Here is a 14,963-nt window from a genome sequence, read left to right as displayed (position 1 = left end):
TAAATGTCCCTCAACTGATGAATAGATAAACAAAATGTGGTATATCCATACAATGCAATATTATTCAGACATAAAAAGGAACGAAGAACTCATACATGCTACAACATACATGCTACAACATGATTGAACCTCCAGAACATTATGCTAAGTGAAAGAAACCAGACTCAAAAAGCCACAGATGATTCCATTTATATGAAATATCCAGAATAGGCAAATTCATGGAAACAGAAAGTAGATTAGGGGTTGCCAGGGGCTTGAAGGAGGGGAAAATGGGGAATGGCTGTTAATGAGTATGGGGTGTCTTTTTGTGGTGATGAAACAATTCTCGAATTAGATAGTAGTGATGGTTGTGCAACTCTGTGAATACACTAAAACCACTGAATTATATACCTTAAAAGGGTAAATTTTATGGTATGTGAATTATATCTCAATTTTAAATTTTGTGGGTTGCAGTAAAAGGAAATTTATAGCCTTAAATGCATATATTCTTGATAGTTTGCTGGTAAGAATACTCTCTAGTTTACTTATTATTCTTACTAGTAAGAAGTCTATACTAGTTTGCTTAATATTCTTACTAGTAAAGTTATGCTTGAAAATATGCAAGAAACCTGGACCTATGAAAAGTTTTTTTAAAAGAATATTTTAAAATATTTTAAAAGAACCAAGTAGAATTCTGGAAATGAAAAGAGGAATAACTGAATTAAAAACTGAATGGGAAGATTTAACAAAGGTTAGACACAGCTGAAGAGAGAACTGACTAACTGGAAGGTAGGTTGGAAAATCATCACCCTGATTCATGTAGTAAGTATGTTGCAGTATTCTGTGGCCAAGTGTCAGGATATCTGAATCTGCCTTTCAAATGATTCAGCAACACATGTGTGTACCTATTTACCTGTCTACATAATAAAGATATAAACATGTTTAGCAAGAGAGGGAGATAAAGCAAACATTGTAGCATGTTAACTATTAGTGAATCTTGATGGAGATTTAGATTTCTATCAACTGTTATGTTCCAAAATTTAAAAACTAGCAAAAAGGTAGCACTTACAATAGCCCAAAGATATCAAGCATGGAAGGATTAAGTCTTTAAAAAAGAAATAGAAGCCCTCTGTGGGGGAGATTATGAATCTACTGAAGAACACTAAGAGAAGACATAAATGAACATAGAGATATACCATGCCCATGGATTGGAAGACTAAATATAAAATTTATAAGACAAGACCCATAGAAACATACAGATATACCATGCTCCTAGATTAGAAGATTAAATTTATTTTAAAAAATTCCCTAAATTGAAGAATAAATTTAATGCAACTTTGATCAAAATCAAATAGAGCTTTGAATCACTATATTGTACACCTGAAAGTAATATTACACTGCATGTTAAGTAACTGGAATTTAAATAAAAACTTTTTAAAAAATCTAATAGGATTTGGGAAGAACTTGGAAAGGTGCTTCTGAAATGCATATAGAAGAGGAAAGGGCCAAGAAGAGAAAAACACCCTGGGCTTCTAAACACTACACAACATTGTTTTGTTCCTGCTTCAGTGGTAGCTCCTTCTCAGCCTCATTCATTGATTCCTCAACTTCTTCTTGATCTTCTTCTGTTAGAATGCCTCAGGGCTTAGGCTTTCAAATTCTCTCCACTATCACACTCACTCCTTTGGCAATTTTATCCAGTCTCATAGCTTTAAATAACCACAAATTACTAACCCCCAGCCTCCATTCCAATCTAGATCTCTCTGACTCAACTCTCACATCCAGTTGTTTACTGGGTATCTCCACTTGGGTTACCTAATAGATATCTGAGATTTTAACCTGTCTAAAACGGAATGCCTCCACATTTTCCCTATCTGAAACCTTCCTCATTCCAGTTGATAGCAAGTTCATCTTGAATTTCAACTACTCCATCCAATACCTTGGGTTTGGCTGTCACTCTTCTCTCTCATATATTTTATCCAACCTATCAGCAAATCCCTAAACAAATCACTTCTCATGTACCTTCACTATGCCTAACCTGGTTTGATCCACCATCAGCTCTTACCTGGATAACTGCAATAGCCTTCTAATTGGCCTACCTGCCTCTCACCCCATGGCCCTGCATCCATCTCTCCCCCAAAGCCAGCATGATCATTTAGAGCCCTAAGATCATTTTTTGCCCTAAAACCTTGTCACAATTTTTATTTCATAGCGGAAAGGCCGAAATGTCTAACAATGGTCTTCTAGAACCTGTATCATCTGGCACTACTCCTTGCTCTTTCCTCCATGACCTCAAATCTCCTACTAATCTCCCCTTTCCTCACTTCACCCCAGCCACAGTGACTTCCTTGCCCCTCCTCAAATATGCCAAACCTCCTCCCAGTTCAGTCTTCCCACTAACAGTTCCACTAGCAGTTCCCTCTAGTTCATAACCCAGTTTGCATGGTGAAAATCAGTTTTGGCTTGGGAGTGCACCCAGCATTAGAATATTTTTGAAATGTCCCATATTTCTTCAAAATAATCAGGAATTATTTTAGCTTTTAGTTGGTAATTGTCGATACTGAGTGATGGGTACACGGAGCCCTTGCACTGTCCTTTCAAATTAATATAAATCAGGAATAAAAGCATCTCTGGTGATTCTAATGTGCAGTAGGATTGAGAAGCACTGGTCTATGACCCCTAAACTAGATCATTTCCCCATAAATATAAAAATTGAGACATTTCTACTTGAAAGGCTGTCTTAATGAATTAAAAAAATACATATTAGATGAAAAATATCAAATTTATTTTCCAAATACAAGAAAAAAGTATGCATTTGAATTCACTTTGCAATATACATTAACGGTAAAAACTGCTGTTCCGTGTCCTACTTGTCTCAACTTAACCCCTAACCAACGGTGGCAGCCACAAGAAGGGAAAGATGCTGGCCCTTGGTTTGGGGAATCTGAAACTTGGCATGAGACCATAGGAAACACCTAGCCAGGCTATGAAGGGCTTCCTACTGCCTGCTTATCCAAATGCTCTAGAATAGCCATTTGCAGTTTGTCTTCTCACAACTTCCACTAATGTTTAACATATTTTGAGGTAAAGTCCAAAGCGTGGAAGAATGAAATTTTCCTCAGTTTCAAAGGAACATTAGTTCATATCTAAGTCTGATAATATTATCAAAGGTGATACCTTTTCTCTTTAAAAAATAAACCAAATGAGATTATTGGTTTGAAAGAGATTTGTTAATAAGCCTGACAAGGAAAAATCAAACCACCACCCTATTTTTCCCATAATAATGAGAATCTATAGGAGGTTAACTTAGTCTTTGGGAAGTGGAACCACAGGAGTTCTACCAAAAATGGCTCTGGAGCTTATTAGATGTGATCTGAGGTCCCCTCAGAAGACTGGGGAAGTGGTGAAGATTTGCTTAGTTGCGGACTATTCCCACTCATGCTCACCAGATGGCTATTGATGACATGAAGTTCCCGTATCACCATGCTCAGGTCTTCGTGTAGTTTGACTATGGCATTTTTCACCTCCCCGAGGAGAACCTTAATGGAATTGTTTCCTTCAGGCTCTTTCGGCAGACCTTCAGTTGTCTGAAAACTCAGACAGGACATAGAGGTGCAGTGGTCTACGTTTGCGGTGGAAAACTCTGCCCAATTACTGCCAGAAGCAGGACTTGTCTGCTTCCTGGCAGACTCAGAGTTCTCTGGAAGACGTTCCAGGAGACTGAGGTTGTCATTTTCCTCCTCATCAGAAGACACGAGGCCCCTAAGAGCTAAGGGGTGATGAGCCCTGGCTGTCTTATCTTCATCCTTAAAGGAGGCAGAAGACTGTTGATGGGACAGAGTCCAGAAGGAAGGTCCCGCCAAAATCGGGTAGGAGAGATGAACAGACTTCTCTGGAGAGGCTGAATCAGGAGGTGACACAGATAAAGTGGGAAAGGAGGATGTTCCTTCAGAGGTGGTTGAAACTAAAAGGTATAAACGGGAGAGAAAGTTTATGTAACATACAAATGAGAGTAATAGCTAAAATAATTTTACAATGTAAAGTCCTATGGGTAAGGTCTCAACATAAATATACTACTCATAATGTTATATGTTAAATATTCATAATAAGCCTAAATAAACCCAAAGCAGGAAGTGGAGAAAATCTGAAGATGTATCATATACCAATACCGCCATGGAAATGAAACTAACATAGAAATATCAATATTCGCCTTGACTCTGAACTGTGCCCAACATATTTTTACACTACACTTAACAGAGACGGCAGAAAAGTAAAGTATTACACCCTATTCTACTGGCTGGTGGCATTTTAAAAGTTGGCATTTAAGTGTGAGAAAGCTGTAACTTAGATTCCTTCGTCTTTTCTTTTTCTTCTACAAAGAATATTATGGCAAAATGAACAACCAACTACAAGTACCCAAAAGCTGTGAAACGAATCTCTTTCTCTAACTGCTCAAATACAGTTGAGACTGAACTCCAAACCACCTGAGACATGGAACATTTGAGTACACATATATAATTTTTTTCACCAAGAAACAATAAATAAAATAAAAAGCATTTTAAACCTGTTTTCTGTAAAATTAAAAATATGATAACATTTTAACTCCATTTCAGGCAAAATCATACTCTCTTCTTTTTGCACTTCACTCTAACTCATTATTTCCCAGCCCATGCTCTGAGGAACACTGTGTTCCTTAAGATGTTAAAAGATGTTTTGTGAAAACAGGATTGTCGAGTCAGAGAAGACTGGGAAAATGCGTATTGTGCCTCTCTTTAAGAGATCAACAATGAACATTAGCACATTGAAAGTTCTGAGAAATCTACAGTAATTTATTCAAGTGGTTTCCAAACTTTCCTTGACACAGAACTGTTTCTTGTCTTGTAATAACTATCTACACTCTTGCGTGTATTAGGTGGTACGCACGGTTCGAATGTCATCGCAGCCAACTATAGTTGTTACTTTAAAATAATAATTAAAAAAAAAAAGCTGAAGTCATAGAACAGGGAAATCAATGCTGACCCCTTAGCACACATGACTTATATATCATTTTATTTGCTTTACATCTGCATCTCCCTTTAAACTAAATTGAATCTCCTGTAAAAAAAAAAAAAAAAGCATGGCTGGGGCAGGCGGCTTCTATTTTCTGCTTCAAAGCTCCCTGAGGCCCATCTCCAGCTTTTAGGAAAAATTCCAGTTACAAGACATTTCAGGGGTGATATGAGTATTCTCAGTCGATGCAGCAGCAGAACACGAAAAGGAAAACAGGAACTTCATCGGCACATGGTCGAGGCAAGAGGAGTGCACAGAAGAATCTAGGTCAGCCTTATCCCGACGTCTGTCCCTGGACTGAAAAGCGGGCATGATGGTGATGGGCATGCTAATGATGAGAGCCTCAACACGTGTGCGTCCTAAGTCTGGGTGTGCGGTGTTTGGGTCACAGCTGTCACCTGACATGTCCCTGCCCCGTCCTCCTGTGTTGGTTCTCCTGTTTTCTATATCCCATGTCTCTTTCTTGGTGTACCCCCATTTTGGGGTAGCACATTCTCCAACAGTTCGCTGAAAAAGGATAACACAGTTATGTTAGTCACATGGGCGTGATGTGATTAAGATAACCTGGTTAACTTTAACCTGGTTCCACTTGATGCTAGTGGTTCTCAAAGTGTGGTCCCTGGACATTTGTTAGAAATGAGGTTCTTGGGCCCCATCACTCTAAACGAAATCAGAAATTGGGGTCGCGCCCGGGAAACTGAGGTTCAGCAAGCCTCTGGGTGTTTCTGATGCCTGCCAAAGTCTGAGAATCACTGCTTTCTCCTCTCTGTCCACCTTTCTTTTGCTTTGCAGCTACAACTGCTGACTAACTGGCTTATCATTGTTTACAGTTTGGTAGCTTCCATTCACAGGCTTTTGCTCATAAAAAGCCACTTCATCTCTAATTGCTGCACACCAATTTACTTTTGTTTCCAAACACACCACAGCTGTAGCAGACACTTCAAGCTGCACTCCAGGACGCCTCTCCTGCCCATTTAGTTACCCTGCTCCTGCTCGCTTACTCCAGGAGGTATGTGACTATCTTGTTAACATTCATCCTTTTCATACAGTGTATCCACCAGGACTGAAATGCAGCAGATAAGCAGCAAGAAATGGCTGCATTTAAAAATGTCCCTGTGTGATAGATGCATGCCAATTAATGTTGCCCCTGCTTAAAGATAGCACTGATAAAATTATTCCAAATGCTGATGTGTTAGCTCTAACTTTTTATACTCATGAAAAACATCAGACCAGTTAATTATTTCATTGTAACTTTAAATTTAAAAAGCATTTAGAAGAACTGCATTGCAAAAATATAATTACAAGTGCATTTCTAGAAATATTTTTAAACTCTCCAGCTGTAGTTGTAAATTTTTGTTAGCAGCAGGTCCTTGGTCAACTAAACACTTCAAACTGCTCACTGTACAACAGAGGAACTTTTAGTTCTTTGTCCAATTCCTCCCTCTCAGTTTTCCTGATACATAATGACTGTCAGGTTAACAGTACACATGAATTAAAATATTCTGATTTTGTTCTGTGATATAAAAAGTAACATTTTACATAAATGTCCATAGCAAAATTATTCATAATAGCTAAAAAGTGGAAACCACTCAAATATCCATCAACTGATGAATGGATCAATAAAATGCGTTTCTCTCTACAGCGGAATATTACCCAGCCATAAGAAAGAGTGAAGTACTGATTCATGCGACAACATGGAGGAACTCTGAAAACACTGTGTGAGGCAAAAGAAGCCAGACACAAAAGGCACATATTGTATGATTCCATGACATGAGATGTCCAGACTAGGCAAAAAGAGAAAGTAGATTACTGGTTGGGGAGGGAGGGGGGGGGGGGTGCTAGGGGGAGGGAGGAATGTGGAGTGACTGCTAATGGATGCAGGACTTCTTTGGGGTGATGAAAATGTTCTGGAATTAGTGGTCGTGATTGCACACCTCTGGGAATATACTAAAACCCACTAAATTGTACACTTTCATAGGGTCCATTTTCTGGTACCTGAATTAGATCTCAGTTTTTAAAAACATAATATTTGAAAATTTACTTTAATGTCATTATTATAAATAAGCTACATGAAAGAAACGGATTTCGGAATAACATAGGATTAGAGAGAAATGCTAATGAGTCCACCTCTAATCACTAACACTAAATTGTTATTGGGACGACTGGATTATTGGATTAATGATGACTTCTCTCTCGCTTACCTATCTATGAACTATATATTTGGTTCACTGAATTTAAAAAATCACATCAGTGTGTCTTTTTGTCCGCAAGAAGGCAGGCAGGAGCTGAAGGGCCGGAGGAGCTGCCGGGGCCGCGTCTGGGGGCAGTGCAGGGGTGCCACTCTGACTTCCCTGCTGGGTCTGATGATACTCCTTCACCCTCCACTCTGTGTGCTGCTTCTGAACCAGCCCGACCGGGAGCTCAGGGTTAGCTGAGACCGTTTGCCGAGCTGTTTCCTACCATTCTCCCCATTTCTTTTTGGGAAATGTTCATTATTCTGGCTCTGAAGCCTTTTATAGACAAAAAGTTAAAGGGCGCGCGCGTGCGTGTGTGTGTGTGTGATGTTTGGTTTCTTTCCTTAGCAAAGATGAACTGAGAAACAGCTCTACTGAACAACCACTACTGAAATCCAGAGTACAAAAATGGAATAAATGAGATATAAACAAAGGATGGAGCCAGTGAAAATGCTCACCACTATCCCAGCATGAGAATGTGTAGATTTTTTTTCCTCCCCCCAAATTAGAAAGTGAAGTCCTGCTCAGTCTAACACGCTTACCCGAACTGTGGCTCATGAATATAATGATTTGGCTTCTGTGCATCTACTAGCTCCCTTTTTCTTTTCAGTGTGCATGATAAACGATCTAATGACCTAAAGGAATAGTTTGACCTACAGATAAATAACTTAAAATTTAAATGGAGGAGGAGGGGCGCCTGAGTGGCTCAGTTGGTTAAGCGACTGCCTTCAGCTCAGGTCGTGATCCTGGAGTCCCGGGATCGAGTCCCACATCGGGCTCCCTGCTCGGCGGGGAGTCTGCTTCTCCCTCTGACCCTCTTCCCTCTTGTGCTCTCTATCTCTCATTCTCTCTCTCTCAAATAAATAAATAAAATCTTAAAAAAAAAAGAAGTGTTGAATCACTATATTGTATACCTGCAACTACTATAACACCGTATGTTAACTAAATGGAATTTTAAAAAAAGGGTTAACCATATGGGGCGCCTGGGTGGCTCAGTCGTTAAGCGTCTGCCTTCGGCTCGGGTCATGATCCCAGGGTCCTGGGATCGAGCCCCGCATCGGGCTCCCTGCTCGGCGGGAAGTCTGCTTCTCCCTCTCCCACTCCCCCTGCTTGTGTTTCCTCTCTCGCTGTGTCTCTCTGTCAAATAAATAAATAAAGTCTTTTAAAAAAAAATAAATGGAGGAGGAGAAGGAATGGACTGTTCTAGGAACAGAATTATTTAGCATCAAAAGGTCAAAGGAGGTGGCTGCAGCAAATCCGTCATTCAGTGAAAGTATCAGAATGAAAATATTAACCTGTATTTGGTGGCTGCCTTGGACAGCCCCCTGACCACTGAAATCTGCCACACTGTGAATGTGTAAATCGTTTTAAATTCACCCAGCTCTTTATCTCCAAAGAGTTTACACTACCAGGCCTGGACCCTTCATATACACAAATACTTCTTAAAACAATAAAATAGAAAAACAGAAAATAGACGCTGTCTTTTCTAGCCTCGATCATACAGCGTCCACTATGGATCATACAGTATCCGTAGGATACTAGCCTACCTCATCGTTTCCTGAATTCCTCCACCACGAGTCACCTTCAGCCATTCCTCTGAGCACTGCCTAGAACATGTCATCACTCAAGAACTGCCCTACTCTGAAATCTTGCTTTCCAAGATGACTTTTTCTCGATTACTTCCAGCCCTCTCGTTCTGTTTAATGCATCTATACTTTGGCCTCATTGAGCCAGTAGATCCAATAATCCTTTTATTCTCTCTCACTCCAACAATACCCACCTGACTCTCCTTTCCTGTCTAGTCTAGAATCCCATTATCCATCACTTGAACCACTTTCTTGCTCCATTCCCCCCGTCACCCCCTGCCATGTTCTCTGCTTTATCTGCTGCTAATTCCTAATCCAGGAGTCAGCCGACCTTTCCTGTAAAGAACCAGACTGTTAACTACTTTAGGCTTTATGGGACATACGGTCTCTACTGCAACTCCACTCTGCTGTGGTAGCACAAAAGCAAACAAAGATGACATGTAAACCAATTACTGTGGTTGTTCCAGTAAAACTTCATTTACGAAAACAGGGAGGGGACTCATTCCGCCCCAAAGCTATGGTTTGCAAGTTCCTGACCTAATCCTATTTCAATTCAAGTATCTACCTTTTTCATTCCTACCCCCAGGTGGCTCAGCACTATTGAAGAAAAGGATCCTGCAAATTGGGATTCCTACAAATTACGGCTCCTGGCTCCTTTGTCAAATCAGTGTCTTATCGGCTCCTTCTTCCATTCTCTGGAGCGGCTATTCTAAATCCTACCGGCCCTTTCACTGCACTGCTACCTCTCCAAACCCCTTGGTCTGGGCAGGTGACCTCAGACAATAAGATATGGAGGCCATGACATATAAGGTGTGGTGCATGAAAGCTCAATACATCTTAATTATTAAAAACCACAAAACCCTTCTCTGACATCTGATACATCCTTTCCCCTCCTTCCGTACAGGCCCTCAGGATGAGGTGTTTTCTGTTCTGGATTCGAGCCCGCTTGGCCCCGGCCATGCTCCATCTCAGGCTAGCCCCACTCCCTCTCCCCCTTGCTCTTGTCTCCCAGCTCCCACTCCTGTTTCCTTCCAGGCAACAGCTCCCCTGCCGGGCTTCCTGCCTCAGTTTCACCCCCTCCACGACAATCCTCCACATTCCCTGACACAGTAATTTTTCTAAACACATTTGAAAAGCCACTTACCCGGCTTAACACCTTTAGTGACTTGCATCCTCTTCAAAATAAAGTCCAAGCTTCTTAACCTGGCCCACACAGCTCCTCATCATCTGTCCTGGCATAATTTTCCAGTGTTTTCTTCCATTATTTGTTCATGCACACGTTTCATCCCTGCTCTACTAGGCTGCTTTTAATTCACTTATTAAATATTGGGTACCTATTATGTCCAAGACACTGTGCCTGGTGCTGGGCATACAATAGTAAACAGGCAGACACGGTCCCTTCCCTCAGGAAGGGGCATTCCACTTGGGGGGTGGGGGTACATTAAACAATTCAATACATACATAATTATATTGAATATAATTATATTGAATTATATAATAGAATTAAAATTAGACCATATGTGCTAGAAGGATACTTATAGGTACTAAGACAACATATAGTGGCAGGGGGATTTGAAATAATAGAGGGGGGTCAGGAAATCTTGCAGAAGGGCTCTCTGAGCTGACCCCGGAGGGATGAGTAGGAGGGATGAGGAAGGGGTGGATCAGAAGTATTCTGGTCTGAGGGAACAACAGTACAAAGGTGGCGAAGCAATTTGGTTTACTTGACAAAACAGAAAGAACACAGGTTGCTGGGAGAGGCAGAAGCTAGGCCGAGCAGGGTGTGGAAGGCTATTTGATCTCTAGGAACACAGTGAGAAGTCTGGGGTCTCAGTGGGGGAATTTAGTCCTCACGTCCTCTGGCTGTTCTGTGGAGAATGAATCGGAGCTCCTAGAATCTCTCTGGTCAGTCATAACTGTGCATTTTTCCTCAGCCTGGAATGCCCTTTCTGGAAGCATAGGAGTCTCCTCGTTCCTGAGAATAAAAGCAAGGAACTCCTGGGTACTTTTGGGAAATAACCAGAATGGATCTGGAGGGTTAGGAGGGGGCTGGGGGCCTAGAGCTCGAAAAGTGGAGCTAAAAATATGGACACTGGAGTAATAGCAAACTTTTCTATGGCACCTGCCTAGTACCAGATCCTACTCGGATCCGGTTCGTGTTTGTGGATTCACGGAACCCATCCACCAGCTGCATGTGCCAGTGCCAGCCTGTTCCCATCCTGTAGATGAAGACGCTGATGCATATGGGTCACAAACCAGTGGCGGGGCTGAGATGATGAACCCCGGCTGTGTGACCCCAGAGCCTAAGCCGCTAACAATTCTGCAATTCATCACTCTCTGTGCTCTGTTGGAATATACACTACATCTCCATGTTTTAAAACCCAAAATACAGTATGAAGATTTTGCCTTAAACAGTCATATGCATTTAAAAAATTAGAATAAAAATCAAGTTTATATTTACCCACATATTTATCATTTCCAGTGCTCAGTTCCGCCCCCCCCCCCCCCCACCAAATGCACTGGGGTCTTCCCCTCCATGAATAGTTTGTCAGTCAAGGATTCAGGCAGAGTTTATAGACAGAATGTGGGCTGGGGCTCACCCTTTCCGAGTTTCCCTCCCTTTTGGGATTTCCTGCAGAACTGTCCAGCTCTTTTGCCAGTACGGAAGCTCTTTTTTTTTTTTTTAAAGATTTTATTTATTTATTTGAGAACGAGAGAATGAGAGACAGAAAGCATGAGAGGGAAGAGGGTCAGAGGTTAGAAGCAGACTCCCCGCTGAGCAGGGAGCCCGACGTGGGACTCGATCCCGGAACTCCAGGATCATGACCTGAGCCGAAGGCAGTCGCTTAACCAACTGAGCCACCCAGGCGCCCCGTGAAGCTCTCTTTTGATACCTCATATGACTGAAGTGTGCCCTCCCGGTCTTAACGTGGGCTACTGTATTTTTCATCTCTGGAACTCTCATTTCATTCTTTCTTTACAGATGATAGTATTCTGATGAAATTCTCCATCTTTCCCTCTGTGCTCCTGATCATATTAATCACAGTTATTTTAAAGTACCTATCTTATAGCGTCAGTATCTAGCTTATCTGTGGGTCTGTTTCTGCTGTCTGTTTTTCTCCTGGATTTTAAATGCCAAAAATTTTCCACGAAGTGACAGGAGCTCTTAAGAAAGGATTTCGCTGTCTTCTAGAAGACAGATGGGATACAAAGCAATGACATTGCTCTAGCTGGAGCTGGGTTGCCGCCTTTGTGAGGGCTAGTCTCGTTCTGGTTTGCCCTTCCCCCTAGACGGTAGTTCTGGTGCTTCGGGTGGGGCCTGTCGGCGGCCCCAGCTGAGAGCATGGAGTCCTTACCAGAGCCGCTACAACATGGCAGATCCTGAACTCTGACCTCTGTCTCCCAGCCCTATGAGATGATCCAAATCTCTGCTTAGCGTGTTGGCCCCTTCGAAGCTGCTTCCCATGTAGTTTCTTGGCACCACATCCAGAACGTGTGCTGCTTTAGCAGGGGGGCAGATGTTTCGGTAGGAAATTACACAAAGACTTTTCGGCTTTCTCCTCCGTGACTTCCTCTCCTCTGGAATATTGACTCCTGGAGTCCCTGCCACCTGGGAAGCCCCAAACTTCAAACCTAACTCCCAAGCTCAGTGAGACCGTGGAGAGTCCAGGCCTCTGACTTTCCCTCGGTTTCTATATCCTGCTCTGCTAACAGGCAAACGATCCACAGTGGGAAAACTGAGGTGAATGTGGGACCAACTAAAAGTAAACTAATTTCCTACTTTAGTCACATCACTTCTGACACCAAATGTATGGGTTTTACACACAAGGATTTCTCTCATTCTCTGTATGTGACACCAACTAGATGTCCTATAATTTAACTCCATTCTGACACTACCCAGAGTTAGTGCAGACCCCAGAGATTAAAAGCTCAATCCCTTAATCTCAAGACTCAAGTCTCAGGACTGCCCTCCACTTTAGATGCCAATCAAAAGTCTAGGCCTCCCGTATTTCTGACCTGCCGGCTATAAATTGAGGGATCCCATGATCCCTTCCTTGGGTCTGATAATTCACTACAATGGCTCATGGAATTTAGGAAAGTGCTTTACTTACTATTACTGGTTTATTATAAAGAATACAACTCAGAACAGCCAAATGGAAAGGATGCACAGGGCAAGGTATGGGGAAGGGGCCCAGAGCTTCCAAGCCTTCTCTGGGTATGCCACCCTCCCAGAAACTTCATGTGTGCACCAAACCTGGAAGCTGTCTAAACCCCACTGTCTAGGGCTTTTTATGGAGGTTCCATTACAGAGACATGATTGATCAAATCACTGGCCATGGGTGATTAATTCAACATACCTAGAGGTCAAGGCGTGGGGCTGAAAGTTCCAAACCTCTAACCACCTGATTGGTTACTCTGGCAAGCAGCCCCCAACCTCCAAGGGTTACCTCAGCATAAACTCAGATATGGAAGAAGGGTCTTATTACAAATAACAAAAATATAACTCTTCTCACCCCTATCACTCAGGAAATTCCAAGGGTTTTAGGAGCTCTGTGCCAAGAGCTAGGGAGGAAGACCAAATATGTATTTCTCATTATATCACAACATCACAGTCCTTTTCCGAAGGATCTTGACCCATTCCGTGTTTTCTATCTTGGCTGTTTTACAGGACTTCAAACCAGTTTTTAATAGTTTTCCAGCTTTAACCAGTATTTTTGGTGGGAGGGTTAGAACAATACTATCTACTTCATTATAAATAGAAGCAGGTCTTTCTTGCTAACTGGCTTTAGAGGAGCTTCTAGCTAATTTTTATAACTAAGTGTACTTAGTACACAGGCAGCGGCCAAAAACTATTTTCAATGATCTTTTGGGGGGTATTTGTGAAAGAAATGAAGTCAAAGTAACAACTTCCCAGGGGAACAGCCACGCACTGAAACCACCACACTCACCGTGACCAGTACTCAGTGGCTTCCACATTGGCAGTCTCTGCAGAAGAGTTAATTTGGTGACAAAACTAAGACTCTGTTTATTTTTAGGCTATTCGGTCCCCCCCAAGTTCTGGGAAGGGCAGCAAGGAGAATCTGTTATCATTCACTGACCTCACTAACACTGAGGTGAGTTTCTTTTTTTCTTTTTTAATTTTTTATTGTTATGTTAGTCACCATACATTACATCATTAGTTTTTGATGTAGTGATCCATGATTCATTGTTTGCGCATAACACCCAGTGCTCCACGCAGAACGTGCCCTCCTTAATACCCATCACCGGGCTAACCCATCCTCCCACCCCCCTCCCTCTAGAACCCTCTGTTTGTTTTTCAGAGTTGAGGTGAGTTTCTTTAGCCTCAACATGTTGGCTTCCATTGTTTGTACATATATGGCACTTTTGACCTGAGTTTGAGGCAGTTTAAAATATTTTTATTAAAAGCTTTATATTTATATGAGTTCGTCAGCATTATTATACATAACAATAAAACTACTTAGTCTTTGAAAAATGCACGAACAAACAAATTCTTCTTTTACTAATTGACTTTAAAGAAGAAAGCATAATTATACAACGTAGGATTTGGTAACTGACAGCCAACAACCTGGATTCCCTTTACCATCCAGGCTCAAGAATACTGCGACCCTTTGAATGTTTTATAGGGCAGAAAATGGAAGAGATTCTCCACCGTTGTTTTGCAATCAGTACACAGCCCTTTAAAAAAAGGCTGCATGTGCGCACGCGCGTGCACGTGCGCACGCGTGCACACACACATCTTGTGTGTATACACAGCAATATACATAATAACTAATTCTTTTTATACAGTCTCTTAATAAGTAACCTAAATGCCTAACAGGAAGCTCTTATTTAATGCTAATTCTTTCTAATTTGTTCGGCATTAGAATTGCTCAGAACTTGTGCTTCAACCAAGCACTTGGAGCCCGCAATGGAGAACTGCCTCTCAGGTCTTTAATAAAAGTGGTGCTTTGTGTGGACATTTTAATAATATTGGATGGAGAGTGAAAGTAGGGAACCAAAACAGAGGCAGAAAGCACAGAAAAGTAACAGAAGAATGCTTCAAAAGAAGGGTGTGTGTGTGTGTGTGTGTGTGTGTGTGTGTGTGTGTGTGTGT

General features: G+C 41.7%; 1 protein-coding gene and 1 long non-coding RNA gene across 7 annotated transcripts in view; one reads left to right on the top strand and one right to left on the bottom strand.

The window, feature by feature from the left end:
• Positions 1 to 14,963, top strand: part of LOC141370866 (uncharacterized) — a 65,837-nt gene that overhangs the window by 9,566 nt on the left and 41,308 nt on the right. The window contains exon 2 of the long non-coding RNA XR_012375315.1: positions 13,885 to 13,962. This is a non-coding gene — a long non-coding RNA (uncharacterized lncRNA). The remainder of the gene's footprint in view (positions 1 to 13,884; positions 13,963 to 14,963) is intronic.
• ENTHD1 (ENTH domain containing 1) overlaps positions 2,793 to 14,963 on the bottom strand; it is a 174,443-nt gene continuing 162,272 nt past the window's right edge. For 5 of the 6 annotated variants that reach the window (XM_073882745.1, XM_073882746.1, XM_073882747.1 and 2 more), the window contains one exon: positions 2,793 to 3,943. In XM_073882745.1, the coding sequence (XP_073738846.1) occupies positions 3,342 to 3,943 (602 nt within the window). In that variant the 3' untranslated portion in view covers positions 2,793 to 3,341. Of the gene's footprint in view, positions 3,944 to 5,210; positions 5,536 to 14,963 lie in introns of those variants that run through there. The other variant, XM_073882749.1, reaches the window with a different exon arrangement.

The sequence above is a fragment of the Callorhinus ursinus genome, unplaced genomic scaffold (assembly GCF_003265705.2).
Source record: "Callorhinus ursinus isolate GAN/ISIS: 27379988/994484 unplaced genomic scaffold, GSC_fseal_2.0 scaffold48, whole genome shotgun sequence".
NCBI lineage: Eukaryota > Metazoa > Chordata > Mammalia > Carnivora > Otariidae > Callorhinus > Callorhinus ursinus.
This window is presented reverse-complemented; position numbering and strand designations above follow the sequence as displayed.